At 38.5% G+C, this 27,692-nt stretch overlaps 2 protein-coding genes across 7 annotated transcripts; both read right to left on the bottom strand.

Moving 5' to 3' along the window:
- Window positions 1-47: 47 nt before the first annotated feature.
- Window positions 48-21,360, bottom strand: LOC106666528 (ABC transporter G family member 23-like). Of its 6 annotated transcripts, XM_024229960.1 has the most exons (17): window positions 21,157-21,240; window positions 18,731-19,220; window positions 5,063-5,172; window positions 4,865-4,997; window positions 4,654-4,808; window positions 4,493-4,600; window positions 4,339-4,432; window positions 2,805-2,933; window positions 2,627-2,751; window positions 2,345-2,570; window positions 2,114-2,291; window positions 1,946-2,061; window positions 1,824-1,888; window positions 1,680-1,768; window positions 553-729; window positions 413-499; window positions 48-357 (listed from the first exon to the last, which is right to left on the bottom strand). In XM_024229960.1, the coding sequence occupies exons 3-17, from the start codon at window positions 5,083-5,085 to the stop codon at window positions 134-136; spliced, it is 1,929 nt and encodes a 642-aa protein (XP_024085728.1). In that variant the 5' UTR covers window positions 5,086-5,172; window positions 18,731-19,220; window positions 21,157-21,240; the 3' UTR covers window positions 48-133. The 6 variants fall into 6 exon arrangements, with proteins under 6 accessions (XP_024085728.1, XP_024085722.1, XP_024085724.1 ...); XM_024229954.1 differs by lacking the exon at window positions 18,731-19,220 and having other exon boundaries at window positions 21,157-21,360; XM_024229956.1 differs by lacking the exon at window positions 18,731-19,220 and having other exon boundaries at window positions 1,824-1,882; window positions 21,157-21,360.
- Window positions 21,181-27,692, bottom strand: LOC106666444 (peripherin-2-like). The gene is made up of 6 exons (XM_024229961.1): window positions 27,401-27,692; window positions 27,256-27,347; window positions 23,289-23,490; window positions 22,979-23,228; window positions 22,768-22,919; window positions 21,181-21,393 (listed from the first exon to the last, which is right to left on the bottom strand). Exons 1-5 carry the CDS (start codon window positions 27,652-27,654, stop codon window positions 22,785-22,787), a joined length of 933 nt encoding a protein of 310 aa, XP_024085729.1. The 5' UTR covers window positions 27,655-27,692; the 3' UTR covers window positions 21,181-21,393; window positions 22,768-22,784.

Raw genomic sequence — 27,692 nt, 5'->3', positions numbered from 1 at the left:
AACTGCAATTTGGATATATCAGAATTAGAAAAAATACAAGTCAATAATTATGAAGTATGACAATAGTCTGAAATGTCTTTTTATTTATAAATGTAAAATCAAAAAATCAAGTAGATGATCCGAGACTTTTTCTCTAAACCAAACTTCCAAATTTGAACTTGATTGCCAAAACAATCAAAGTGGCCAAGACTATTGTTCCTATGAGAGATGAGAAGATGCCCATGTAGACGCCGTAGTGAGTTATGGAGAAACCCCGGAGGGCGACGTTGTAATAGCCTTTCGAGGACAAAGTTACAGGCACGATCTGCGACATGGGCTTCAATAGCCAATGGATGGCTTCCAAAGGCCACATCGACCCTAGAAAAACAAATCATTAGCATCTACATGAAAAAAAACTCCAACTTTATTTTACCTGTCATCATGAATAGAGTTAGTACCGTGAAGATTCCTGCGTAGGCTACATTCTTCTCAACGTGAATGACAATCGCCAGCAGGAAACCTATCAAAACACCATTTCAATAGAAGTTTTCTTCAGTTTCAATCTAAACATACCGTAGGTCATGCCGCATATTTCCATGAGGAAACTGAGCAGAATGCAGATGCCTATGTTGCCCCGCATCGGGTAGGAGAACATGCCGTACAGGACGATAAAACTAAGGAAGTTTTGAACGGCCATGACAACCATTTGAATGACCACTTGAGCAGTGACTATCTCAAACATTGTTAAACCTGAAAAAATTCAATAATTTACAATATATCATTTGGGCAGTACATAAATGAAAGTAGTAAGAACGGGAGAAAGAATGAGCAAGAGGGAGGCAGAAAAAGAGAAGGATATACAGAGAGTGAGAGAAAGAAAGAAAACAAAGGGGGAAAGGAATATGAGAAAGAGAGAGAGAGAAAGAGAGAGAGAGAGAGAGAGAGAAAGAGGCCGACAGAAAAAGAGAGAAATATCCAGAGACAGGGAGAAAGAAAGAGAAGAGAAGAAGCAAATAGGGAAAAATGTGGGATAGAAAGAGTGAGAGAGAGAGAGAGAGAGAGAAAGAGACTGACAGAAAAAGAGAGAAATATCAAGAGACAGTGAGAAAGAAAGAGAAGAAAAGAAGCAAGTAGGGAAAAATATGAGAGAGAAAGAGTGGGAGAGAAAGTGTGTGAGAGAGAAAACGAGATAGAGGGGAGAGAGAGAGAGAGAGAGAGAGTGAGGGAGAGGGAGAGGGAGGGAGAGGGTAAGAGAGTGGGAGAGGGAAAGGGATAGAGAGAGAGAGAGAGAAAGTGAGAAAGAGACAGACAAATAGACAGAAAAAGAGAGGGATATACACAGAGCGAGAGAAAGAAAGACAAGAACGAAAACAAAAAAAAAGAAGGAAAGAATATGAGAAAGAGAGAGAGAGAGAGAGAGAGAGAGAGAGAGAGAGAGAGAGAGAGAGAGAGAGAGAGAGTGAGTGAGTGAGAGTAAGAGAGAGAGATAAAGGGAAAGGTAAAAAAGAGAGTGAGAAACACACATAAAACGAACAAAGAAACAACCAAAAACATATAAGCACACAATCAAAAACCGCTAGAAAAACAAACCAACTAACTTACATACAAAAGAACTCACAAAATAACAAATGAACACGTACATATAAGAAACTAGTAAACTATTTTTCTATCGTAAGTTGATGTGAAATCTTTTGACCTACCCGCAGCCTGACTCCTTTCAAACAGCCCAGATGACCTTTCCATCACGATGGACTGTGATGTGTACATCATTGCCGTGTAAAATGTCACTCTAGAATTTTCAGAAATTAATTTCAGGAACAATTGGAATGTTCGAAATTGCTTACGAGCCAAAATAAGGTATGACCATGGCCTGCATGATGCTAGTCGAAGGGTAAATCCGTTCCTGTATCTAAAACGGGGTCCACATTAACCACACAAATTAAGAAAAAATCTGAATATATATTACGTCAATGGGTATGGCTGCTATTTTCGGGTTGAAACCGCATTCGATGCATACATCCCGAACGAGCTCTAAAATTCGATCACTCAACTCCCTCACGGTTCGGACTGTATGGCCGAATTCTAAAATTAAATCTTAGAGTCTGTTCGATTTGATCTTGCAAGAATAAATTACCTGTCATGTCCAGCCAGGCCTGAACGCAACTGCCGTCAAGGGCCTTCGCCGAGCTGTCTGACTGTTCGATTATCCTTTCCATGAGGTAGATTGAAAAGTTCTTTTCGAACTGCAGCACACCCATCGCATGGTTTCGACGTACCGCTTCAATTCCGTCTTCCACACTTTCATATTTCTCCTGAAAATTCCAATATACAAACAACTCGCATCATTGTCATACCATATAGATACCAGTTCAAACAGTTGTCTCAAGTTATCTAGATATCGACATGAAAGAGGTCTCGTCGGGGTGCAATATTTGGCCAGTTTCGTCGTGGTGTAATTGAAGCAGTCGGTCTCATCATTGATCACGGCGAAGGGTTTAATCCTGATCGGGTAATCGCCACCATCTTTGACACTCAATTGGGATATAATTGTAAACAAGAGCGCCGGGAGGCATATGACAAAAATCGTCACTCTAAAAAATTTTTTCTCAGCACAGTTCGTACAGTTTAATAATATATTTTTTCTTACGGTAGATTTCTTTTAGTCCAGTTAAAATTTTTGATAAACTGCGCTTTAAAACGCTCTGTGTTGAACATCTGACTTTGCTGCAGGGGTGGGTAATTTGGTTCAATGCTGGGGTACGGTTTTATGTCCTGAAAAGACACAGCATGAAATAACATAAAACATTAGTTAGCAGTCGAATTACCTTAAAAGTATCTTCTTGTTTTTCGCTTAATTTTAAAAACACACTCTCGAGAGAATCACAGTGGTATCTTTCCATCAGCACCTCTGGGGGTTCTTCGGCAAGTAAGACTCCACCTCTCATAAGAGCAATCTAAATTAGAATTAAATCGTTAAAAACAAGTAAAACAGAAAAACTTGAATTGTAGAACGTCTTACGCGTCCTGTCACCGAATGATAGACTCAGGCCGATCTACAGCTAAGTAATTTCTTCCCCTGGCATATCCAGTTTTTAATAAGCTTTCTCATGCATGTAAGTGGAAATCATTCACTCAAGTACTTGACATCTTTCCAAAATCGTACATAATTATATTGTCGCACCGCACCCCAGCTAGTGCCCGGTGAGTAGCCCACGTCCATCGCTTCGAAAACAGCCGTGTCAGCAAAGACCCAGTGTCCTCGGCTTCTAATTCGACACCCGAGGTTGTTCCTACTATGCCAGGATTTAAGTACAGGAAACTGTCAGTCTCGGATAGATGAACAGTCAGAAAGAGCCAGTTAGAAGGAGGGGCATATAGAGACAGACATACAGCCAGATGGGGTCAGCTATTAAGAGTAAGATGGTGTCAGGTAAATGAAGTCACCCAGATAGAGTCGGATAGATAAATATAGTCTGATTGAGTCAGATAGTTGAGTCAGTTTGGCAGTAAGGTAGATGATTAGTCAGATAGAGACAGATATATGGAGAGACATATAGAGACAAATTTTTGATGGGGTCAGACAGATGTTTGATGGAGTCTTGGTGGAGTCATGATGGAGTCAGATAGAGAGTCGAATAGATGGAGAGTCAGATAGTTAATCAGATAGATGGAGTCACATTTGGCAGTAAGATAGATGATTAGTCAGATAGAGACATATAGATGGGGAGACATATAGAGACAGATGTTTGGTGGGGTCAGACAGATTTTTGATGGAGTCATGATGGAGTCAGATAGATTGTCGGATAGTTGGAGTCACATTTGGCAGTAAGATAGATGATTAGTCAGATTGAGACAGATAGATGGGGAGACGTATAGAGACGGATGTTTGATGGAGTCTTGGTGAAGTCATGATGGAGTCAGATACAGTGAGAGTAACCGCTTAAGAGAGTTGGAATCACCGCGTCGGAGAATCGGAAGAAGGGCCAACAGTGATCCTTTGCCTCCAAGATCTACAACCCAGGCCCACAATGTTTCTCCCCTGTATAACAACTGTACGCGGAGTAATAATTCCGATCAGTTAGGAATACTTCTCATTGAACTGGAGCATTTCATTCAATTAAACTCTTTTTTCGTATAAGACCGCTCTACCTCTTTGTGAAAGATATTCCGGGGCACAGCACATATTACATAATTTAAGCCATCTTTTCCTTTTTTCCTTTTTCAGTCTGCAAGTTTTAATCAGTTGCATCTTTGGCTTTCTGGGTATGCTCAGTTTTTGCTATGTTTTGGTTTGTGCAGATTCTATTATTTAGTCGTAATCGGGATGGGATGAAGAGATATTACATACAATTTCATTACCGTATTGGCACATCTGGCCTCTTCAATGTAGTGGGTCGTTATGATGATGGTTTTCCCTTGCTCATTCACCAAATTGATAAAGTGTTCCCAAATGCTGTAAATTCAAATTTATAATAAATAAAATGAATAATAGAAAGAATCTACTTGACGAAACCTGTTGGAAAGAAGGGGATCTACTCCAACGGTTGGCTCGTCGAGTATGAGCAGCTGAGGATCGTGGAGAAGAGTGACTGCCATTGAAACCCTCCTTTGCTGTCCACCACTGAAACAACGCCATGCCATTTAAAACACCCACATGAAATTAACACGGTTTACCTGCAATTGCCGATCATCCTGTCAGTCTGTGGCAGCTCGAGGAACTTGGCTAGCTCCGCGCCTCTCTGTTCAATGCGCTGAATGCTCATCTCGTAGATCCGTCCGTAGAAATGAAAAACTTCATCAATAGTGAATTCTGTGTTCAGGGAAATATCCTGGAAGTGGAGGAGTGTTGAAATCGTAATTGATATTTTCATCATTTTGGAAATACCTGAGGCATAAAACCGACTTGGACTTTGTGCTTTAAAGAGAGGGTTATCGTACCGGAATCCAGTTGGCGCATACCCATGATACAACTGAGGAGCGTGGTCTTTCCGCATCCACTCGGTCCCAAAAGCCCATAGCTAATGACACAATTAAACATTAAACATTACTAATTATGAACAAAATCGTATAAATAAAAAATTACATTGAACCCTCATTCACTGTCATTGAAAGTCCATTTAGGATGATAGATTTAGGTGTATATCTTTTGTATGCCTCCCTCACAACGACCACGCTACCCTCCTGCTTTCTCGACTGTAACATATAATGATTATTTGGTCATTAAACATGTAACATATAATAATCATAAATATCATTTTAATTTGGTAAGTATAAAGTACTTAAAATGTTAAAAATTGCTTAAAAATAAAACATACGTCTTTTGTACATACTAAATGCAACTAGATTTAAAAAAAGAAAAAAATATTAGAAAAAAATTATGTATATTTTTGAAACCAGTCTGTAGGTCTCAGCTTTTACTCTATTTGAGTGTTATTTCATTGTGAGCTTTTTTGGAAGACTGGGCTTTTGACCTGGAGTTTTATTCTTTAAAAATTTAATATAAATCAGGAAAAGTTCGTGCATCTTGTTTTGTTTAATTTTTTATTTATTTATTTGTTTACTGATCGAAATCCAATTTAAAAAGACATTTTAGAATATCATATATTATGTATTATATCATATATAATATATATGATATCTATAATAAAATATAGTAAAAATAAAATATACTAAAAATGGTAATATTATAAATGGTAAACATAAATGATAAATTTCAATTAATTAATGTTTTTAGTTGAGATAAAAAAAGCCAGTGTCACGAGCGGGATTCGAACCCATGATGTTTGGCTAGATACGCTGCTCTACCACTTGAGCTCGTGATCTCGATCCACTCGGTCACTGACTTCCCATCTCTTTTTTTTTAATTTTCCCTCCTTTTTGCCATTTTTCAAATATCGTGTAATCTATTTGATTCTCGGCGACAAATCAAATGGCCACGGAGAGCTTTAGTGAAGGTACACTTCATTTTTACTTATTAAATTCATCCCGCCCGTGACACTGACTTTTTTATCTCAACTAAAAACCTTAATTAATTTAAATATATTGATTGGTCAAGCGGACCACTAAAACTAGTGAATTTAATAGACTTTTTCAGATGATGGATTTGTTGGCTCTATAAAGCTTTATAAGTAATGGGTTGAGGTGGAAAGTTGGTGTCCTAGTGGATCTTAGTCACGGTAGTCAAGTGGTTAGAGCGCATTGTATTGAGCTGAAGTTCGTAGGTTCGAATCCCTCTCGTTGCACTGGCTTTTTTATTTCAACCAATTCCTTACATAAAGATTAATTAATTGAAAGAAGTTATTTGGCCAATCGGACCATGAAATCTAATGGATTTATAAATAATATCGGTTCGGAAACAGCTGATGCTTTTCGTTTAGTGTAACTGTAGACTCTGAAGGGCTATTGAACCTATCCTTTATTCTGTTAAAATTTGGATTGACGTCGAAAAGACAAGTTTGAAAAAAAATCAAATTTCAACTCGAATATCACAAATTTTAAAGCTTTTGTCCAAATAATGTCCCAAATTGGACAAAACACTTCAAAAAAACATAAAAATTCGAAGTGAAAACATGTTTAGACAGGCATATGTATAGACATGGACAAATAGAAAAAAGCCTGTACAGGTATTGCCAGGAAGAAAAAGAAGTGGAACTCTTTTTGCGAAGTCCTTTGCAGTCTGAGATTCCTAATCCTGAGAACGCAACCAAGGTTTCAAGGATACACACGTCCCTTAACAAAGCTTTGGGATCCGGTATAAAGCCTCAACTAAGTATGCAATGACTCTGCAATGATGGAGATGGGTGGATATCCAGAAACAGTGCAACAGGCTTCGAGTGATAATGTGCAAATTCCTTTGGCTTTCTACTACATATTTTCAGTACTTGGTTTTTAAGAAGATCCGACTAAACACGCTCTTATAAAACCCTTTGTAAATCGATACGATCATAGTTAATTTAATTGGTAACGTGTCGACGAAAGGATCAATTATACATTTCCCTTTCGAAGGTATAACGAAGGTGAGATTCTGCCCTAATTTATTCATATCGGCCTGTCATGACATTCAGCGCCAAACTATTATTTAAGGATCAAATAAACGCCTGTGGACTTTGCCGACGGATTTGGCCCTTTTCATCACGAACGTTAAATTCTTGACTAAGTCGAAACATCGACTGGCTTTCGAATATCGCCCATGTTTTTTATGTAATTGTTAGTAGCGCGAAATAATTCTTAATCTATCTTTTTTTCAGAAAAGTTCGATTGAATTTTACATTGTAATAGAAAGTAGTCACCCATCAAAAATGAAACGATGTATCGATCTGCTTGTTGAACAATTTGAACAAAAGGATCTTCGGTGATGTCACAACAGAAACGACATTTGTTTAAGTTTTTGCCGAGCTTTCGACGATTATACCGTCATTATCAGGGCTTTAATTCGATATCTTGAGAGCAAGAACTGCATATATAATAAAATTAAAATTAGGTGAAGCTAATTTTAATCTCGGTTGAATATAACTATATAAGTACATGTCTCTTTTTCTTCAAATAAATAATAAAATTACTTTTCTTCTTCCTCAGGTACATTAGAATATCACAGTTGAGAATAGTTACGATTTTTTTCTGAATTGTACTATATATAGACTACTCAAAATAAATGCCAACTTATAACACAAGGGAGAGACTTGAGGCACAGGTGGCTTTTCCGTTACAAGTGGCACTTGTTTTAAAAGTTGGCACTTATTTTGAGTAGTCTATATACAGGGTGAATTGCTACTCGTGCTACAAACTTCTCCAGTAGATTCTTCACCCTAAAATGAACAAAAAAGTTCATATTGTCCATGGTCCGATTCTCANGAATCGGACCATGGACAATATGAACTTTTTTGTTCATTTTAGGGTGAAGAATCTACTGGAGAAGTTTGTAGCACGAGTAGCAATTCACCCTGTATAGTACAATTCAGAAAAAAGTTATAACTATTCTGAACTGTGATATTCTAATATACCTGAGGAAGAAAAAAAAGTAATATTATTATTTACTTTAAGAAAAAGAGAGGTGAGCTTTTTTTTTATCAGAAGAGTTAGAACGAGTATGACGGTACTTAATACCTAAAGGTTAGGAAATCATATATACAGGGTGTCGGCTACTCGTGTTACAAACTTTGCCAGTAGATTCTACATTCAAAATGGAACCAAAAAGTCCTAATTAAGTATGGTCCGAATCTCAACAGTTTCGGAGTTATTCCACTTTTTCTGATTTTTTAAGATTTCTCGATCTTGCTTCAAATAAACAACGACAATTTCAAAACTAAAAGATTTTAGACAAATCTGTTGATACCGCTGAAAACTACGTTAAATTTCCAATAAGATTTGATCGGTACTAAACTTGTAAACGTTGATGAAATAAGCGTTATAGTAGCTAGAACATTGAGAATTTTTTTTTTCAAAGTTGAAAAATTTACTATGGTGATTCTAAACTACCTTCTCCAAACCTAGAGACCAGCAAATTTCAAAAAACGTACTCCATTTAATTTCCTTTTTAGTGATGTAATTGATTTTTTACTTACTTTTGTCAAAGATGAAGAAATTGATAAAGGAAAGGAAAAAAAACATGGTTGACGGATTGGTAAGGTAAAAATATTAATAATAATAAAACAAAAAATCTTAAGGAAATTTTTGAATGAATGAACTAAAAAGTTTTGGATGTTAAAGTTCTTTTATTTCGGGGAATAGTAATAAAATAATCCAATAGTACATCAATCAAATTTACGGTTTTTTCCTTTTTTTCATCAATTTCTTCATATTTGAAGAAAGTAATTAAAAAGCAATTACACAATTAAAAAGGATATTAAATGGAGTACGTTTTCTGAAATTTGCTGTTCTCTAGGTTTGGAGATAGTAGTTTAGAATTATTTCAATTAATTAAGGTTTTTAGTTGAGATAAAAAAAGTCAGTGCCACGAGCGGGATTCGAACCCACGATCTTCCGCTAAATACACCGCTACTCTACCACTTGAGCTATCGTGACCTCGAGCCACTCGGACAATAACTTCCCATCTCAACCCCCCCTTTTGAATTTTGAATTGAAAAATGGCAAAAGGAGAGAAAATTTACCTAGCCGAAGATCGTGGGTTCGAATCCCGCTCGTGACACTGACTTTTTTATCTCAACTAAAAACCTTAATTAATTGAAATACATTAATTGGTCAAGCGGACCACGAAAGCTAGTGAATTTAAGTAGTTTACGATCACCATAGTAAGTTTTTCAACTTGGAAAAAAAATTTTTTTTCTAAAGTTCTCGTTACTAAAACACTTATTTCACCAACGTTTACAACGTTAGTATTAATCACATCTTATTGGAAATTTAACCTAGTTTTCAATGGTTTTAACGGATTTGTCCAAAATCTTTTACTTTTGGAGTTGTCATTGTTTATTTGAACCAAGGTCGTGAAATCTTAAAAAATCAGAAAAGGTGAAATAACTCCGAATCTGTTGAGATTCGTACTATAGTTAATTAGGACTTTTTGGTTCCATTTTGAATGTAGAATCTACTGGCAAAATTTGTAACACGAGTAGCCGAACACCACAACACTAAAGACAGAAGCTTTCTAGATGCTGAACCCGACATTTTTTTTGGGGGGGGGGAAGCCCTGGACTAGGCGGTTGGGATGAGGGTCCAGAATTTTATGGAAGCGACTCACAAATGAGATCTGAAGGTGAATTGTTTGGTTGGATACAAAGTCAGGGAGCTTGGCCCATGGAGATTTTTTACTGGATACTGACTGGATCTTTTGAGGTTGAACCCCATAGTTCAATTCCAGATTGGTTGTAGTCATGATGTGTTCTATCTGTTGGCAAGTAGTCTTTTCTGTTTGGTCTTTTGGGTCGAGTGTTGAATTTCCAAGTAAGGCTTTTGTCGATATAAAGTAACAAAATTGGACGATTTAGTTTTACGAGTTTTACTAGATTGGAAAACATGGTGGAAGGTGAACGTTATTTGCTGGGATTCGGTTTCGTTGGGTTCTCCATTTCTTGAAAATTATTCTTCCAAACAGGTGTACAAAAGGCTTCGTTTGGCGTTATCTTAATATTCAGTACTGATAGTGTATAGGGATATCAGCCTGGTATACCGAATATAGAATGGGACCTGGGATGATGCCTTGCGGAACACCCTCTATGGCATATTGGATGGAAGAGAAGGAGGTTCCGATTCGAAATTGAAAGTATCTATCGGACAGACAGTAAGAAAATGGAACAATGTTCTTGAGTAAAACACTCTCGTAGCGTTCCTTCTGCTCAAAGGAGCTATGATGTCTACCACCCTGTGGAACATTGAAGGTAGAATACAGGCGTTTTAAGAATTTTTCCAAGGAATGGCAGAAAACCGCTTTAGTGATTTGTCGTAGGGACTTATATTCTTTAACAAAACAAGCTTGCCCTTACGGTACATCAACAAGCAGTAACCGACGGTAACGACAGATAATTACGACTATACTTAGACAGCAGACTGAGGTGGAACTTTAACAAAACTTAAGAGACAGGAAGGACTAGGACAGTTACGAATTTTAGGACTCAAATTGGCTTTTGAGTAGTAATACTGAAACTATGGCAACACTATACCAGGATGACCATAAGGATGTCTCGAGCGTTTAAGGCAACGCGGTGGCTTCTCTGGATGAAAAATTGTATGTAAAGCTTGGGCAGTAGAGTTAGAACGGATCGAGAGCTTTGTGTTGAACTTTTAGAAACGGAATCAGATCAGCTTGGTGACAGTCTCGTACTAATAATGTTTCGTAGTAATATTATAAGAGACATTACTGTCCACTTTAGGCAAGCTGGGTAGAACTGGGTTAAGACCAAGCCATCCAATATACAGCTCCTCGATCCATTTCAAAGATCACTACGTTACTAACCTCACACAATGGCTTCAACATCTCTTTTGTCAACAAGCTGATCTGATTCCGTTTCTAAAAGTTCAACACAAAGCTCTCGATCCGTTCGATCTCTACTGCCCAAGCTTTATGTACCATTTGTCATTCAGAGAAGCCACCGCGTTGCCTTAAACGCTCGAGACCTTATTTTTAGTGATATTGGCTGATTTCTCTCATGGGTCATCCTGGTGTAGAGCTTGCCAGTTTCACCGTCATGAGAGAAAATAATCCATATACGTACATATTTGCAGTACGTATTTTTATATATGTACAAATAAGTTTTTAAAAAAGTGGGTTAAAAGGAAAAGTGTTTAAATAATAATCATACCATTTTTGAGCTTTTGATTTAAAAAAATGTCGTCGAGTTGCTTACATCAAGAAGCGTTGAATGTAACTGGTTAAAGACAGCCAGTTTAAGACGCTTATTATTTATAAAGTAAAATCGACTGATTCGATTTTTTGCCCCGAGGGCGAACGTTAATAAATAGCATGGAAAATGGCAAGTAAATCTGTCTAAAAATGCAAGGTATTCTTCATATTATTTTTATATGATACAATGATGATATATGATATGCATTATGATACAATAATAATTATACAAATCTGCGAGGTACATTTTTTTCCACTTTAGTAAAAGCCAATAAAAATATTCGATAATGCTTGTAAACATAAGGAAAATAAATGTTGTAAGGAAAGTTGAGCCCTGTTTGGCCGAAACAGCGAGGATGGGCGGACCAAACGAGTTAGCAGAGGTTCGACTAATGTTAAAAAAAATTAAGACTTTATTAATTAATTAACATGTATAATCATTCCGAGTTCTATAGTTCACACGAGAGGCAGTTTTTTCAAAGATCTTCACCCAAGATCTTAACTTAATTCTTTCAATCAAGGCAGATTAACTCATGCCATTTTTGTTAAAGGAATATAGTTTTTCAAATTGAAGCCAACGAGATCTATTTATTGGTAAGAACGTGTTCTGTTCTAGCAGCTGTTTCTTGTTCCTGAAGAATCTCCAGAGTTCCAGATGATCAAGTTTATTTATCCAGCTCAGCACAAACTGTCACTTCTATCACACACACTGAAAGGGGCTGGACGGAACTGATAGAGGGTGGATAAGCCACGGCAGGAATTCTGGAAGATATGGGACTTCCTTAAGGACTGATCAAGGATGATCCCAAGTTTGTTGATGGCGGGAATTAAACAGGGTTGTTAATTGTAAATGGAGGGGGTTCTAAGACCAACCCCGCTTCCAAGTAGTGAACCCCGGGAAACGTTCGTCGCCATCCTGACGGGGGGATTCACATTGATCCTCACGGTATGGTACGGTGCGATAAGGCTAAAGGGGCTCTGGTGTCCTATCCCCAAGTGAGGTACTCACTTTCCTAACCACTCCTCACTAAATAAACTCCTACCACCAACCCCTCTCCCTCTATCCTATCACCCCCTAGAAAGAGTCTTGGGCTTGACAGAAAACAGCATCCGCCCCAATCAAAGGTGTCATGTGTTCTGTGCCAAGTGATTCACTGGCAGCCGGGGTTAATGTGGCTGTCTTGAACGGAGCCTCTCTGACACCGGGCGACATCCGAGAGTATTTAGCCTTACTCCATCATGCGAGGCTCTGATGGAGCGGACCTTATAGTTCCCTAGCTACTCGTGGGAATTAAATGAGTAAAGTAAATGAAAAACAAAACCTTCAGCAGGATTTCACTGCTCCAAACACAACAAGTAATCTGGGAATTAACCCCCAGATGGACATTCAGTCCTTAGAAACAAAGGAGAGTCCACCTCTCCCTTCTAAAGATAAATACCAGTCGCTACGTGGGAAATTCAACACCACACAAACGAAAGGTTCACTACCTTCAAGTAGCGACACTAGAAGATATAGACCTCCTCTTGGGAAACCAAAAGGAAAGAAAAAAGTCTCCGCCAAATTACCAAAGCTGGTAGAACCAGGCGGGAAATACGACCCTCTCAGGAAAGGTCTTAGCGGTGCTATGACCAAATGGTACCTGAGGGCTATAAAATCGGGGAAAACACCTGAAGAAGCAAGGAGATTAGCCGATGAAAGGAAGGCTAAAATCCAAAAAGAAAAACTGGAGGCACAATCATCCAGTAAGAGGGCAAGAGAGCAATCTCTTACCCCTAAGGAACTGAGAAGAGACAAGAAAGCAAAGCCTTCCACTCCTCAGGTGCAATTTAAAGCCAGGGAGGCTGCTCCTAGCATAAGTTACGCTGGAGCAGCAAAGATCATAAGAGTGGCTTTGCTACCGGAGGAATACCCTCTGGTAACTCTAACAATGGAAGAGTTGACCCATCTAGAGGAGACCCTCATAGAAGAAATTCTAAAAGGATGGGAAGCCAAAATACAGTTTGAAGGCATACACTTCAGGCCAGGAATGATGGTCTTAGACTGTCAAGATGGCAAAACTGTTCAATGGCTACAGGAAATAGCTCCCAAACTGGAGCTAAACAAACAAAAGAAACTAACAATGAGGGTTGGGGAGGATGTTCCCAAACCTCACTACTAGATAGCAGTATTCTTCCCTAGGACAAAACTAGGAAAAGAACAAAGAACCTTAGCGCTGGTCAAAGTGCAGAATGATGGAATCTGCGCTGAGGAATGGAAAGTTCACTCAGTGAAAGCGGAGGGGCCTTGGATTGTCATGAACCTGGGCATTGACGACATCTCAGCAGAAACGATAATCTCAAGAGGACATACCCTCAACTTTTGTTTTGGAAGGATCCCTGTTAGAGGCCTGAAAAAGGGAGGGGGAGGAGGCTACAAAATGAGAGAAATCTCACACCTCCACACCAATCACCCCCCATCCATTCAAACGGAGCAGGCCCCTACAGCGACGCCTCCACCCACGGAGATTACCTCCAAAAATACTGCTGAGATGGAGATTGACTAGGTCATCCTGGAGACCCAGACCCCTTCTCCTCTACAGACGGAGCCAAGAGTGCTCATTGAGGAGGAGCTAATGGGAGAGGAGACACCTCCTCCTCCCCCAAAAGAATAACCATACGTGAAGGAAATGAGAATGGCCCAGGTGAACATCCACCATGCTAAAGCTGTCTCGGCAGTATAGCTAGGATGTTCACTGCACAACATCTATGGGCAGTTCTCATCCAGGAACCCTGGCAGTGGAAAGGACAAATTAGAGGCTAGTCCTGTAAAGACGGTAAGACTGTATGGGATTCCAGACAGGAAAATCCCCGTGCATGTATATTGATTAGGAAAAACTAATTATCTCTGTCTTTCAGAATTCATGACTGGAGATTTAGTTCCCATCAAGGTAGAAATACCAATCGATGGGAAGAGACAAGAATCAGTAGTAGCATCAGCATACTTCCCAGGAGAAGAGGAACACCCTCCCCCTGATGAGCTACGAAGGCTAGCTAGCTACTGCAGCGAGAAGGATCTCCCCTTGCTGGTGGGATGTGATGCCAACGCACATCATCAAATTTGGGGAAGTACCAACAACAACAAAAGAGGTGAGGCACTCAGAATTTTTGGTGAAGGAAAAATTAGATATACTTAATATAGGATCAACCCCTACCTTTGTCACCAAGCCCTACACAAAGTGATAAAAAACTGGAGGGTTTCAGGTGAAGAGTCAATGTCGGACCACAGAATAATAAGGTTCGACATTGATAGGATAGACCCTACACCGTTTAGAAACCCCCGAAACACAAACTGGGCAAGGTTCACTGAGATGGTAACACAGTTTAAACCATGCAACAGTGAAAAGAGTACCAAAGACCTGCAATGAATTGGAACGTGCAGTTAAGGAACTTACAGGAAATATAATTGATGCATATGAAACAAGCTGACCTGTAAAGGTCCCAAAAAGTAGACAAGAACCACCTTGGTGGAATGCAGAACTGGGTATATTAAGAAAAGAAACCAGGAAAGCGTTAACAAGGCTAGACTAGGAAGTAACTGGGGAGAATACAAAATGTTACTTCATATAACCATGCGAAGGCGAAAAGAGAGAATTTTTGCCAATTCTGCGGAGAAATCTCCACAGTATCCACAGCAGCTAGATTGCACAAGATACTAGCAAAGGACAGATCAGACATAAACATTGCCTTAAGAAATGCAGAAGGCAAATACACAGAAGACATGCAACAAAATACAATGCTCCTTCTAAGTAGACATTTTCCAGGCAGTACCTACAACATTTCCCCAGAAAATGTGAGAGCAGACAATCCCAAGAAAGAAAATTGGAAGAAAGCAGCTGAAATAATCACAGAGAAGAAAATCCTCTGGGCGATTAACACTTTCAGCCCGTACAAAGCGCCAGGAACGGATGGAATCTTTCCCATCCTGTTACAAAAAGGAATGGATATAATTACTCCAACACTGCTACGAATGTATGAAGCAGTTTAGCACTAGGTTACATACCACAGATATGTCGTAGGGCAAGGGTGGTTTTTATACCAAAAGTGGGGAAAAAAGACCCCACATCACCCAAATCCTACAGACCAATCAGCTTAACATCCCTTCTATCAAAGACCCTTGAAAAGCTGATAGACAACTATATAAGAACAACAGCACTGGCAAACAAGCCTCTCCATTACTGTCAGCATGCATACAGAACAGGAAGATCAACAGAAACTGCACTGTACCAACTAACCAGTGACCTAAAGGAAACACTGGAAACAAAAGAAATAGTAATCTGCGCTTTCCTCGATATTGAGGGAGCTTTCGATAATCATGCATCAATGGAAGCCTCCTTGGGGAAAAAACACGTAGACCAAACTACATCCAGATGGATTGGAGAACTGCTAAGAAATAGAATAGCTGAAACAAATGTAGGAATAAACACTATAGAAGTTAGAACAACAAAAGGATGTCCTCAAGGAGGGATATTATCACNGATTAAATGGATACCTAAAGAAAATTGGAACAATCCAAGATGGCACATGTAGATTCTGCAAGGAAGCAGAAGAGACACCAACACACTTACTAACAAACTGCGGAGCTACGTTGGCCTGCAGGAGGAAATGTTTTGGGATGTACAATGTGACCATAGAAGAGCTTCAACCATTAAAACCGGGCCTATTAATCAAGTTCCTTGATGAAATAGGACTCACTGATGTGCTTTAGGCAGAGAACGGGGGATACAATAGCTCTCAAAGGGCGCAGTATACCATACCCTGAAATATTACATCTACATCTACATTGTAAATGGAGGGTTAGGAGGTAAGGATTGGAAGGAACCGGATCCAAACACAGCAATCTGAGACAAATTATCTTGGAGCGCATGAAGAATACCAAAGCTTCGTTTCCTCGTGTCAATCTGTACAGCAAAAGTATCCTCTTTTGAAAGTTTCGACTTCAAATATGGCAATGGTTATTATTACCAGGCATACAACAAAAGGATTAAAAAGACCCGAATCTCCAACGTTCGAAACTGAGTCCATATCTCCATCTTCGTCAAACCAAGAGTTAGACCAGGATTTACCCACTCAAACACAGAAGAAAAAGAAAAAATAACTGCAGGGCTCGATCCACAAATACAATCCAAAAGAATCAAATAAAGATTTCTTCTGAAAAGAATCTTACTGCGCATCGATAAGCAGTTTCAGGATTTCAAAACTTACGACCTGAAGTTCACAGGCAAGCTGTTACCAATTATCACATGCATCTCGAGGAACACGAAGAGATTCATCGGAAAAACAGCACACAAAAATTATGGAAAGATAAACCTTTATCAGGTTTGGCATATGATTTCGAGTCGAAAGAATCGGATAGCACAGTCCAGCATAGACATGATCTACAATGGCAATGAAATGGAGAAAAGAAATGCTGGGGTATTGCAGAAAGTTTTTTTCAAGGCATTTAAACCTCTGCCAGAACCAGGGTACAATTTAGTTGTGGATCTTCATACTGAGCATAATTAGTTTAGGTCATATCGGAAAATGTAATAGTTGCTTTCAGTTGACCTCATTTGGAGTAAGCATCTGAAGATGGATTTATGCCGACGTTTAAGGTGCAGGATCAAGTTTACCATTTAATTGGAAGTTAATTGCCTGCGGATCGACAGGACGCTCGATATTTAAAAATATATTTTGTGGGGGAAGATGAAAGAGAAGCAAATCTGAGAAGCTCAAACTGTCCGGTTGTGAAGCGAAATATGATCAAAATACTTGAAAAGATGCTCCATTATGCGAACCCTTATATCAAGCAAACCACTGGATCTAAAGGGCTGAAATTTTGACAGTGCACTCCGATAATGACATGGACATTGCTTTCCCGTATACTCGGTCGTCCTTAAAAGGGCAATGAGGATCTTTAACGTCCTCACCTAGCCTATTCGGCCTTATTGGACGTTTTGATTCTTAAGATGGGAGCTGACGCACCTCCGCATACGACAGAAGGGTGTTACTGCCGTAATATTGGTGTAGAGGCAGCTCAGCCCCGAGGGGCCAAGACAACCTCGCTCCCCGCTTGGCCATTCAGAGTGGTCGGGTCCGCATTAAGCATCGAACCATATGCCGTGTGCAAAGGGCTACCGAAGCCAAAATACATTAGGCTGGTCTCCCGTACACTCCATATATTATAGAGAAGACCACTCTATCTCTCAGAGTATTGAGGCTTCCCTATCGTAGAAACTACCGGATCCGCTCCGGCCGCAGTTTTGTTTAAAGTGGAATTGCTAACCACCCCCTAGAGGAGACTGTCTACGGTAAAAGCCGCCAATCGAGCACAGTGCAAAGCACACTCGAATAGGAGCAACCGATTTCCATCTGGCACTACTCTCGCATTCGAGGGACTTTTCAGCGAAATCATAGTGTCCTCAACGCTTATACGCTGCCGTCGCATCTGCCGTATCCCGTGAGGCCGGGTGCATAGCGGTGGTCATACGCAAGTTTCGAGCGTAGAAGACAGCCTCTTCTCTAAGTTCCCGCCAGGTCCCACTATGAATCCATTCCCAGTGTAACAGGGGCTGAACCTTGGAGCATTTCTGTTACCCCGTAGTACAGATGGCTATGCACCCTCCCCCGTCTATGCAGACAGGATCTGGTGCCCTAACCCTTGTGTGCCTCTGATAAGGCTCCCGCCGCCCCATGCCGACCCCAGGTCGACACGAGTACAGCTTGTGCTTTCGAGAGATTGCCAAGCCCTCAGGGCTGCACTATTATTTTGCGCCTGGACCCCTCTTGTAACCAAGGGTTGGGAGGGGTCACAGGAAACAATGAATGAGCCTTAACCACATTGAACCACCCGTCATCGTCAAAGTTCCACATTAAGTGGGCCATGACTCCTTGGGTGGATGTAATGACATGGACAGCAGCTAAGAATGGATTTTTTGAAATTCCATCCCCATCTGTACATAAAACAGTTCCATGACTGATAGGCAACGCCCAGACCAAACCGCTGGATTTAAAGAACTGAAATTTTGACAGTGCACTCCGATCATGACATGGACAACAGCCAAGAAAGGATTTTTTGAAATTCCATCCGTAACTGTACATAAAACAGTTCCTCGACTGACAGACAATGCACAGACTAAACCGCTGGATCTAAAGAACTGAAATTTTGACAGTGTACTCTGATAATGACATGGACAGCAGGTAAGAAAGAATGTTTTGAAATTCCATCCCTAAGGGTATCGTATGGTCATATCAAATGAACTAAAGATGAGAAGAATTTAAAAAACGAGACATTATATTAGAAAGACTTACTAGAAGTATGCATTACATTCAAAAGGTACATTAAGAGTCCCACGAGGAAGAAGTCGTGGGCAAATGCTACTAATTACATAAGCAAATTAAATTACGGTGAGAAAGATGTGGGTATAAGTGTCATATGCTTACCGACGGAAGAGGGAGTCAATCGTGTCGTCTCTCCTCAGATTCAGAATCACTTTCGGTTTCGTCTCTGTTTTCTGCAATGGATTGACCAGGAACTATTCTCGGTGGGGCTAATTTGTTACGGTTTGGACGGTCATAAATGCCTTCTAGGATATCGTGCTCGGGGAATGACATGGGCCTGGGTCGCTCAACATCAGAACTTGTAGAAGGTCGTGGTCGTTCAAATTCATCATCAGAAATAGATGCTAATAAAAATTCATCCCTGAAGCGAGGTGGACGTCTTAGTTCCTCATCCCTTTTCCTTTCCAATTGTCGCCTCTCTTTGAAAGCAGGAAGGTCATAGTGTACATATTTCATATATTTAAAGCACTGATATGCGGTATATGCGGCACCCAGGGAGACCGCTGCAATACGTAGTGCTGTTTTGATCCCGTTCGATGAAAACATTTTGCTTAGTCTGGGAAGGTCTTATTTAAATGCAATAATAGTAAAACTAAAAAAAAAAATGTTAAAAAAACTTTGAGATACTTATCTATAGTATAATTGGGAGTAGAAAAAGTGTACTTACAGTTTAGATGCAAATCTTTAATAAATTTGAGATATGATCCAGTAGGATTAAATAGATTTAAGTAGTCAACAAAACAATTACTTTAAATTAAGTAAATAACTTATTTGCAATAATAGTTTGCAATTGTTGTATCAAACCGACAAAATGCAAGTTTAATAATTGGTAAATAACCATGGAAACATTCATCAAAAATTGCTATTTTTTTTTACATATGATTTTACATAGGTTTGCCGAAGTCTTAACCGATTGTGTGCTAAAGTACCCAATATTGGATAAAAACAGATAGATAAATAAAAAGTCATAAACTTTCCCGATATTGGACTGTCTAGGAAGGAAATCTATTTCCTTGACAACGCACAATTTATAATCATTTAACTTTTCTTTTAATTTGGATGTTTCATCATACAAAGTTTGACTAAATGCTTTTCAGATCGGTCTTAAGATTCAGTCAGATCCATTTTCTACTTAAGATTGCTATTACCAAAATTATATATGACAAAAGCCTATGTTTTTTTTAGTTTTTTTTTTTTTTACGTAGTTTATATTTAGATTATTATTTATAATTAGATATAGATTATTAGTTTCCATATCAAGTTTACGGATTCTGCTATTTGTTATTATTTGTTTTAAATAAGCCCTAGTAAGCACAGTCAAAAATTGGCTTCTTGAACTTACAGAACCCACTTACTCTGAAGACAGAGGACAGAGACTTAGAGAGGTAGTTTATTTTATTTAATTATTCAGGTTTGTATAGACCCTTTGTATTGTTTCTCAAACAAAATGGCAGCGGAAAAATGGTTTTTCGGTACCGTACTTATGGAAGTTGAAATCCAAAGGTTACTCTAATTATATAAGCATTCTAACTATGAATAGGGATATTGCTAATTTTGTAGTATTTATTTTCCATAGAATTTTTATTATAAATTGCATTAAAATTTATTAAAAGTTATGTTTTTACTGAAGGAAAATTTAATTAAAGGATTTTGAAAAAAGAACAAAATAAAAGGTTTTTAATTCCATAATTCAGATACAATTATTGTAAATGAGTCCATTTGAGTCAACATGGTAGATTATTTTTTGCAATGTGTAGCATTATTCATCTACCATCCATAGTTTTGGATGGTTTGCTGTGGTCCAATAGATTTGAGAACTGAGAGAGTTCAGCATATAGAAAAACATGCCCATGATCATTATTGGTGATATTTGTTCCATTTTTGGATTTTGGACCACAGTTTTGGGCAGTTTGCTTTGGTCCAATCGATTAGAAAAAAGTTTCATTGGATTCAGCGCACCAAAAAACCAAAACATACAAAATTTGGAGAACTTGGATGTTACAGAATTTTTTTCCCGATTTTTTGCATTTTGGCCTCTCTGAGCAGCGGTGCTTATCCTTGACCTAGCAAGACCTAATTTTTTTTTTCCCCTAATAGTACTGAGTAACAAATTACAAATCTTATGAAGGTATGAAGCACAAATGCCATGGTTAGTTCTTAATTGACGTATGGTGATGTTAGACTTTTAGGGTCTTTTTTATGAAAAAGTTAAAATACAGTTTTAACAATTACAACAATAATTGTAATTTTTTTTACTATTATTTTAATAAAAGGCACTGTAAGGGAAATTAATTTATTCAATCCAATTATTTCTTTTCTAAAATTATATTTACACTCTTCTTTCTTTTAAATTGAATCTTCAAACTTAAATTTTTACAAAAAAATAAAATCAATTCTTCTTGACACAATATAAAAAAAACTTAAAATATAATTAAGAAGTATTTAACCTATTGTTAAAAATAAATGAATTCATATTTACGTATGCGCAATCCCCAAAGAATAAAATTAAGGAATAGGAAAAAACTCACATGATGAATGCTGCTTTGATGATGTTTTTTCATAAGATGATTCTTCGCAAGCCAAGTTGAAGCAGCTACGTTCGAGGTGGTTTGTTCGCAGTCTCCCAATGAAATGCCTCCTGTCCACCGCCTTTTAGCCTTTTTGCACTTTTGTCTCCCACGAGTTCCAAAGTCCATCACCTCCTTCACATTCATATCAATTTGTTTGTTACAGTGGTAATATCTTTTTTTGTCATGCTCAGGTTGCTAAAACAAAATTTTATTTTCAAAAGAGGAAAAAGTGACTTAATAGCCATTCCCTTGTCTGAAGATGTATATACAGTTTGCCATTCTTTTTGGTTTTTCGTTTCTGAAAGTTGGAAAAGATCTGTGTTGGGAATCTTTGTTTCTAGTATTGCAAAACTGTGTAGCATATTTAGCCAGTGTGTCAGCTTTCTTATTACTGTAAAGACCCATGTGACCTTTAATCCACATGAAAGAAATCCTCTTTTTTATAGTAGATAAATTATAGATGATCTTTTAATTTCGGCTATGATATAATTATTTATAGTGGCCGATGTATTTTGTGAACATTGTATAGCACTGATACTAGCCATGTAAATTATAATATGATTTTTAATACGAGGGGAGTGAAAAAAAAGGCTGAGTGCTGTCTTGATTGCTAATAATTCCTCTGATAAACTGAATAAATTCTGCTGATTATAAGATGGGTAGAACCAAGAGCATCCACCTCTACCAGCTTTAAGGGATCCATCGGTGTGCATAGTTAGGTGGTCATGGGGAAAAAGTTCCTAGAGATCAGCCAATACTCATTGTTCAACTGTTGCAGAACATTTTCCTGAATATTCATTCAGTCAGTAACAATCAAGGGGTTTTCTGATTACTTTCAGTTCTGTAGAGAAAATTGGAAGAAATCTCCTAATTTGATTATTCTTTGAAATTGAGATAGAGAGGTAAAGCTCAATTTCAAAAGCTGCAAAATGTCAATGGGAATACCTAAGAAATTTTGCTGAATTTGTTCTAATAATTTAATATAATACTGATAACATTGTTGCTTCAGGAGTCAGTCTTTTATTGTAAAAAAATGTTACAAGAGGCTGGAATCAAATCAAAAAGTAAAATGAGAATTCCTCTTCACATCTGACTGGTGGTATTAGCATAAAAATCAAATTAACTCAACAGTGTGTATAAATCATGGATATTTTGGGACTAATATTTACCCATGAATAATACATTATCATTGGTTAACTTCTCTGTAAACAGACCTGTATTTTATTGACTTTGTAAACATTTTTTTTATTGAATAAAACAATTTTTATTTAGAAATCGTGAGATAACTGCTGATGAAACAACATTACATTTTATGGATTATTCGGAGATCGTGAGATGCGGTCTGGTGTGATGTAGGTTTCAGAAAAACATTTTCTTTATCGTGCCAACGTTTTGATCTTTATTGAACTCTGAAGACGATCTCAATAAAGATGGAAACGTTGGCACGATAAAGAAAATGTTTTTCTGAAACCTACATCACACCAGACCGCATCTCACGATTTCTAAATAAATATTGATTAACGGTCACTAATCACCACACAGAATAAAACAATATTATAGTTTAATTACTTTTCTGTTGAACAACTTTAATCCTTGTTTAATTTTTTCTTTGTCTTCTGCTTGGGTAAAAGTTGTTTTTTCTCACTGCATTTCCTTTTATTTTCAGTGTCTTCTTGCATCGTCGATGAATGTATATGGCTCTCTATTATCATTTGGCATATCTTAAATCAAAAGGAATTAAGATTAAAGAGGATTATATGTATCAGTAAAAATCTTTTACTTGAAAAATGACTATTAATGCAGCTATTATGCCGAAAGAACTTAAGTTCGAGGACAGCTTGTTGAAAAATTCCTCCTGGCATCCTTTTGTATATACTGTGTCGTAGTAAGGAAGTTCTTGGCCGAGCCAAATAGATGAGGTATCATTTTGCAGAAGAGCATCATGTAGACAAGGGACATTGACATCAACCTTGCAGCAGCTCGGCGGTACCACTCCCACCTTCAGCGATCCATCTACGTTTATCAAATCCCTATAAAAATTTAATAATTAAAGTAAATGCAAAAAAGAATTTTTTTTCATTTCATTTTACTTATTTTGTAATGTTAGGTCTGTACGTAGACTGTCTATTGGGATCCAGTCCAATTTGTACCAGTCCTCGAAAGAATAAATACCGCAACATTTGTAGTTTTGCTGGATGGTGTCAAATGCAAACCGCCACCTTGGATCTGTGAGGTATTTTCTCATACCTCTTTGTGCTTCGTCTATAATCTCTTTATCTGCTGATCCCAATTCTAAAACAATTAATATTTACACTTAAAACTTAGCTCATGTTAATATGTGAAGATTATGCCATAATCGTAACTAAGTCAAATGATAGGTCGAAATAATTACAGTTAGTCATGTTACAGAGGTCATGTGGCTTTGAGAAGGGTCCAGGATTATCTGGAACGACCACAGTATAGCGAGCTTTCTGACCAATGTAGCTAAGGTTGACAGACCTGATGATATAAAACATAAAAAAGCAAGTATCTTGCCGAGGCCGGTTTATTACCTTGGCGTCTTTTTATCTGGTTGTTCCAGGCATGACAGGGGTCAAGGCCTAGAGGAGGGCTGGACTAGCTGTTTTGGAAGTGATGACCTCGTGGAGTCTTGTGCAGTGTGCTGTTTGAGCTAGGAGATTGTGGAAGCCAATATTCGCAGACAGTACAAAGCATACGGTTGAGTGAGCTCTTGTACTATCTTACTTTGATTTGTTATTGCCTAGTCGCCAATTCTGCCTTCTCTAGACACATACATGCCACTGTATTGACTGTGGTTAAGTAGTGTGAAAGGATGAAGTTTTTTGGAAGTGATAACCTCATGGACTCTTGTGTAGTGAGCTGTTGTGAGAGAACATGGTAGGTGTTGATGAGCCAGAGGGTTGTGGAAGCCGATGTTGGCATATGGTACTGAGTGAGCTATGAGTGTGAGCTTTTGTTGTATCTTGCTTTGATCTGTTTACACCTAGACACCAAGTCTGCCTTTTCTATTGACCAGTGTGAGAAGGGCTTGAAGTTGTGGATCTGTTGGCTATCATAGACTCCCATGCAGTGTCCTGCTCTGTTGTGAGAGACTGTGTTGGTGTTGATAAGCCAGGTGGTTCATTAAGCTGGTGTTAATAGATGGTACATGATGAATGACTAGCTCCCTTGATATTGACTAAGCCAAATATACAGCTAATAAATGTATGTTCATAGTTGAAAAATGTTCATCTGAAAATATGATCAACTTCAACCCGAACAAGTCCAGTGTAATGGTAATAACAAAAAGGAGAAATATTAACAATATTAATGTATGTCTTGGAGGAACAAAAGTAAAGGTTGTAAACGAACTTAAATACCTGGGCGTAATATTTGACAGCAAGTTTACCTGGAAGAAACATGTCGATTACATTAGCCAAAAAGCATTGAAACTGATTAATGTGCTTGCTCGTTCGGCAAAGGTATACTGGGGCCTGGGATCCGAGGTACTTCAAATCATCTATTCAGGATCCATACTACCATTAGTGATGTACGCAGCCCCAGTCTGGATTAACACAGTAGATAATAAGAAAAATCTCACAAAACTCGAAGGTGTACAAAAAAAATCTCTCTACGAATAATAAAAGGATATAGGACAATTTTGTATGAAGCAGCTTGTGTCATGGCAGGGGTAGCCCCCATCGAACTTAAACTAAGGGAACTAACGGATATCTACTTTACCATAAAAAGGCCACTCAACAACAAAACCTTCCCTGCACTTATCGTGGAACCCACACTGCCTTTAAATGAATGGACCCATCTGGCTTATAGAACTCAAGGAACAGAGTCAGTATCATGGCAAGACAAGATCGTCACATCACCAATGGGAGCAAAATGAATAATGAGGTTGGAGCAGCCTTAGCCATCTATGGAAAAGACAACAAACTGCAAGAAACAATACAAATTAGACTCGCTAGCTGGTGCTCGAAGAACCAAGCTGAACTCATTGCTATCCTGAAGGCTCTTCAATGGCTCGCAAAGCAGGATGTTGGGGAAGTGAACAAAAACGCGATAGTGATGACCGACAGCTGCATATCCATCGATAAAATTAAAAATTACAAAGCACAAAGCCTGATAGTATCCAACATCAGAAATATCCAGCGTGATAATGGCTGGAATATCAGTATTGAAAAGGTACCAGCACACACAGGGATCCAAGGTAATGAGGAAGCCGACACAGCAGCAAAGGAAGCTACAGAAAACTCTGAACTAGAAACAACAATCACAGTAGTGCCGAAAAGCTACGAAAATGACATTGGCCCAATGGGAAGAACGTTGGAGACGTACTGCTAAAGGTCTTCAAACTAAAAAGTTCTTCCCAACGGTAGACTCAAGGATGGCAGTAAAACTGAAACACCACCATATGCTTACCCAACTTATAAGCGGCCATGGATGAAATATCTATACAGATTCCACATAACACGGGATTCGGAATGCGACTGTCCAGGGAGACCTCATCAAACATGGGACCATACTTTATTCGACTGCCCCAATCAAGAACCCCGCCGAAAATCTCTAATAAGTTACGTTGTGTATAAAGGTGGACAATGGCCACCCGACCATCACAGTTTGATTAGAGACCATATTGAAGCCTTAAATAATTTTGTTAGTAAAATTGTAGTAAATTAATTGTAAATAATAATTGTATATGGCTATGAATACCTGAAATCACTATGAGATCAGGTACTAAATAAATAAATTTAAAAAAAGAAAAAAAAAGTAGATGGTACAGAGCATAAGGTTTGTGAGCAAGGGTAAGCTGTTCTCACATTGACCTGGTAATTACCCCAATGTCCTCTTATTCGGCTTTTCCAGGGTCATGTGTGAAAAGGGCGATAGTTATTGTAGAACTGTCGACCATCATGGATTCTTGTGAAAAACTGTGGCAATCCAGAAAGTTGTGGAAGTTGATGTCTACAGATGGTACAGAGTATAGGGTCAAGTGAACTTTGACCTGTTATTTACCTAGATGCCCATTCTGGCTTTTCCAGGGACATGTCTCTTTAATTACCTAGGTCTTGCAGTAGATCTGAGAAGGCCTGGTGTTGTGGAGCCTGTAGCCTGCTCGACGCTAAGTGCAGTGCCATGCATTGAACCAAATGCAAGTGTTGAAAGGACCCACCCATTTGCATGCTGGCTTGTGTTTGTTGCTTGCTCCATTTGAAATGAAAAGCCTCTGCTTATATAACGAGGTTTGTATCTTAATTGGATATTGTTTGAAAAGCGGAATCATTCGCCAAGTTCTGATGCCTGTTGGAACTTTTTGGAAGCCACAGGCAGTCACCCAAGTTTACTATAACCTAAAATTGTATTGTAGTGTTATATCATGAATATGGTCAAAAATGGTTACTAAGTTTTTTAGGTAATCCGAAGAAAGTTTCAATCCATAGACATCAGCAATAGATTATTCAATAGTGAAAATAATAGCTGAGCCTACAGACTTGGGCATTTGCCAAATTCACTTCTGTGGCATGGGAATCCACACCATCAATGAGCACCTCAGATAGAAGGATAAAACGAAAGTAAAGGAACCATAGAACTTGCTCATTGGGCCAAAACAATCTACGAATCTCCTAACAAACTCCTAACAAAGGAAAGAGTTAACAGAATGCATTAAAGGAAGCAGGAAAAACTTCGAATCCAGACTGAATGGGCATCTGAAAAAGATTGGTGTAACAACATAGCATGTGCAGATTATGCAAAGAAGCAGAGGAACACCAACATAAATATTAACAAACTGTGGTTCTACACTTGCTCGCAGGAGGAAGTGTTTTCAAATGTATAATGTAACTCTAGAAGAGATTCAACTGTGAAACTACTAATTAAGTTTTGATGAACTAGGACTTACCGGTGTGCTATAAGCACAGAATGGTACACACAGCTTTTAAAGGGCATAGTATAGTACAAAACCCCCCAACTAATACAATTAATCTAATCTAGCCAAATCTAATTTAAAGTTTTTAGTAGTGTTAAGTTTTTTTTGTTTTTTGGTTATACCTGATGGAATAATGAATGCAGACATCAGAATGAATATGCTCATGATTGCACTGAGCCCAAACCAGATCCTGTGTGTCCTGACAGTAGCGGGCCTAAAGGTTCTCGGTCAATTTAAGATGTAAAACCACAATCAAGCACAACTTACAAAGCAGCATGCTTGAGACTGTTTTGTGTCACGATGACACCCATCAGCGAAACAGCCGAGACAGCTATGCCAGTGGCAAATGAAGATAAGTAAACGATTTTGAAGTTGAAGGTGTCTGGGGCAAGGTTGTACAGGGCGAGCAGCGGTTTGGCAGAAAATGTGAGAAGAATGAGTCCGAGGACGCCTTCAGCCCATCCCAAAATGCACAAGAGGAGCCATAGCTTCTTCCTTCCACCTTCCAAAGATTCTTTCATTTCTTCACTTTCCAAAGATGTCTTTCATTTTAAACATC

The sequence above is a fragment of the Cimex lectularius genome, unplaced genomic scaffold (assembly GCF_000648675.2).
Source record: "Cimex lectularius strain Harlan isolate CLEC.00 unplaced genomic scaffold, Clec_2.1 scaffold363, whole genome shotgun sequence".
NCBI lineage: Eukaryota > Metazoa > Arthropoda > Insecta > Hemiptera > Cimicidae > Cimex > Cimex lectularius.
Note: the sequence above shows the minus strand (reverse complement) of the source record. Positions and strands in the feature narration are given on the sequence as shown.

What these genes read in the sequence shown, in the direction of transcription:
- LOC106666528 (XM_024229954.1), bottom strand. Translation starts at nt 21,342, where the DNA reads ATGAATGTGAAGGAGGTGATGGACTTTGGAACTCGTGGGAGACAAAAG. An exon ending in ATCAAAGCAGCATTCATCAT is followed by an intron (nt 5,173 to 21,156) that starts GTGAGTTTTTTC and finishes TATATGTTACAG; the next exon opens with TCGAGAAAGCAGGAGGGTAG. An exon ending in AACAAGAAGATACTTTTAAG is followed by an intron (nt 2,752 to 2,804) that starts GTAATTCGACTG and finishes GTGTCTTTTCAG; the next exon opens with GACATAAAACCGTACCCCAG.
- LOC106666444 (XM_024229961.1), bottom strand. Translation starts at nt 27,654, where the DNA reads ATGAAAGAATCTTTGGAAGGTGGAAGGAAGAAGCTATGGCTCCTCTTG. An exon ending in AGTCTCAAGCATGCTGCTTT is followed by an intron (nt 27,348 to 27,400) that starts GTAAGTTGTGCT and finishes GAGAACCTTTAG; the next exon opens with GCCCGCTACTGTCAGGACAC. An exon ending in TGCATTCATTATTCCATCAG is followed by an intron (nt 23,491 to 27,255) that starts GTATAACCAAAA and finishes TAATTGTTTTAG; the next exon opens with AATTGGGATCAGCAGATAAA.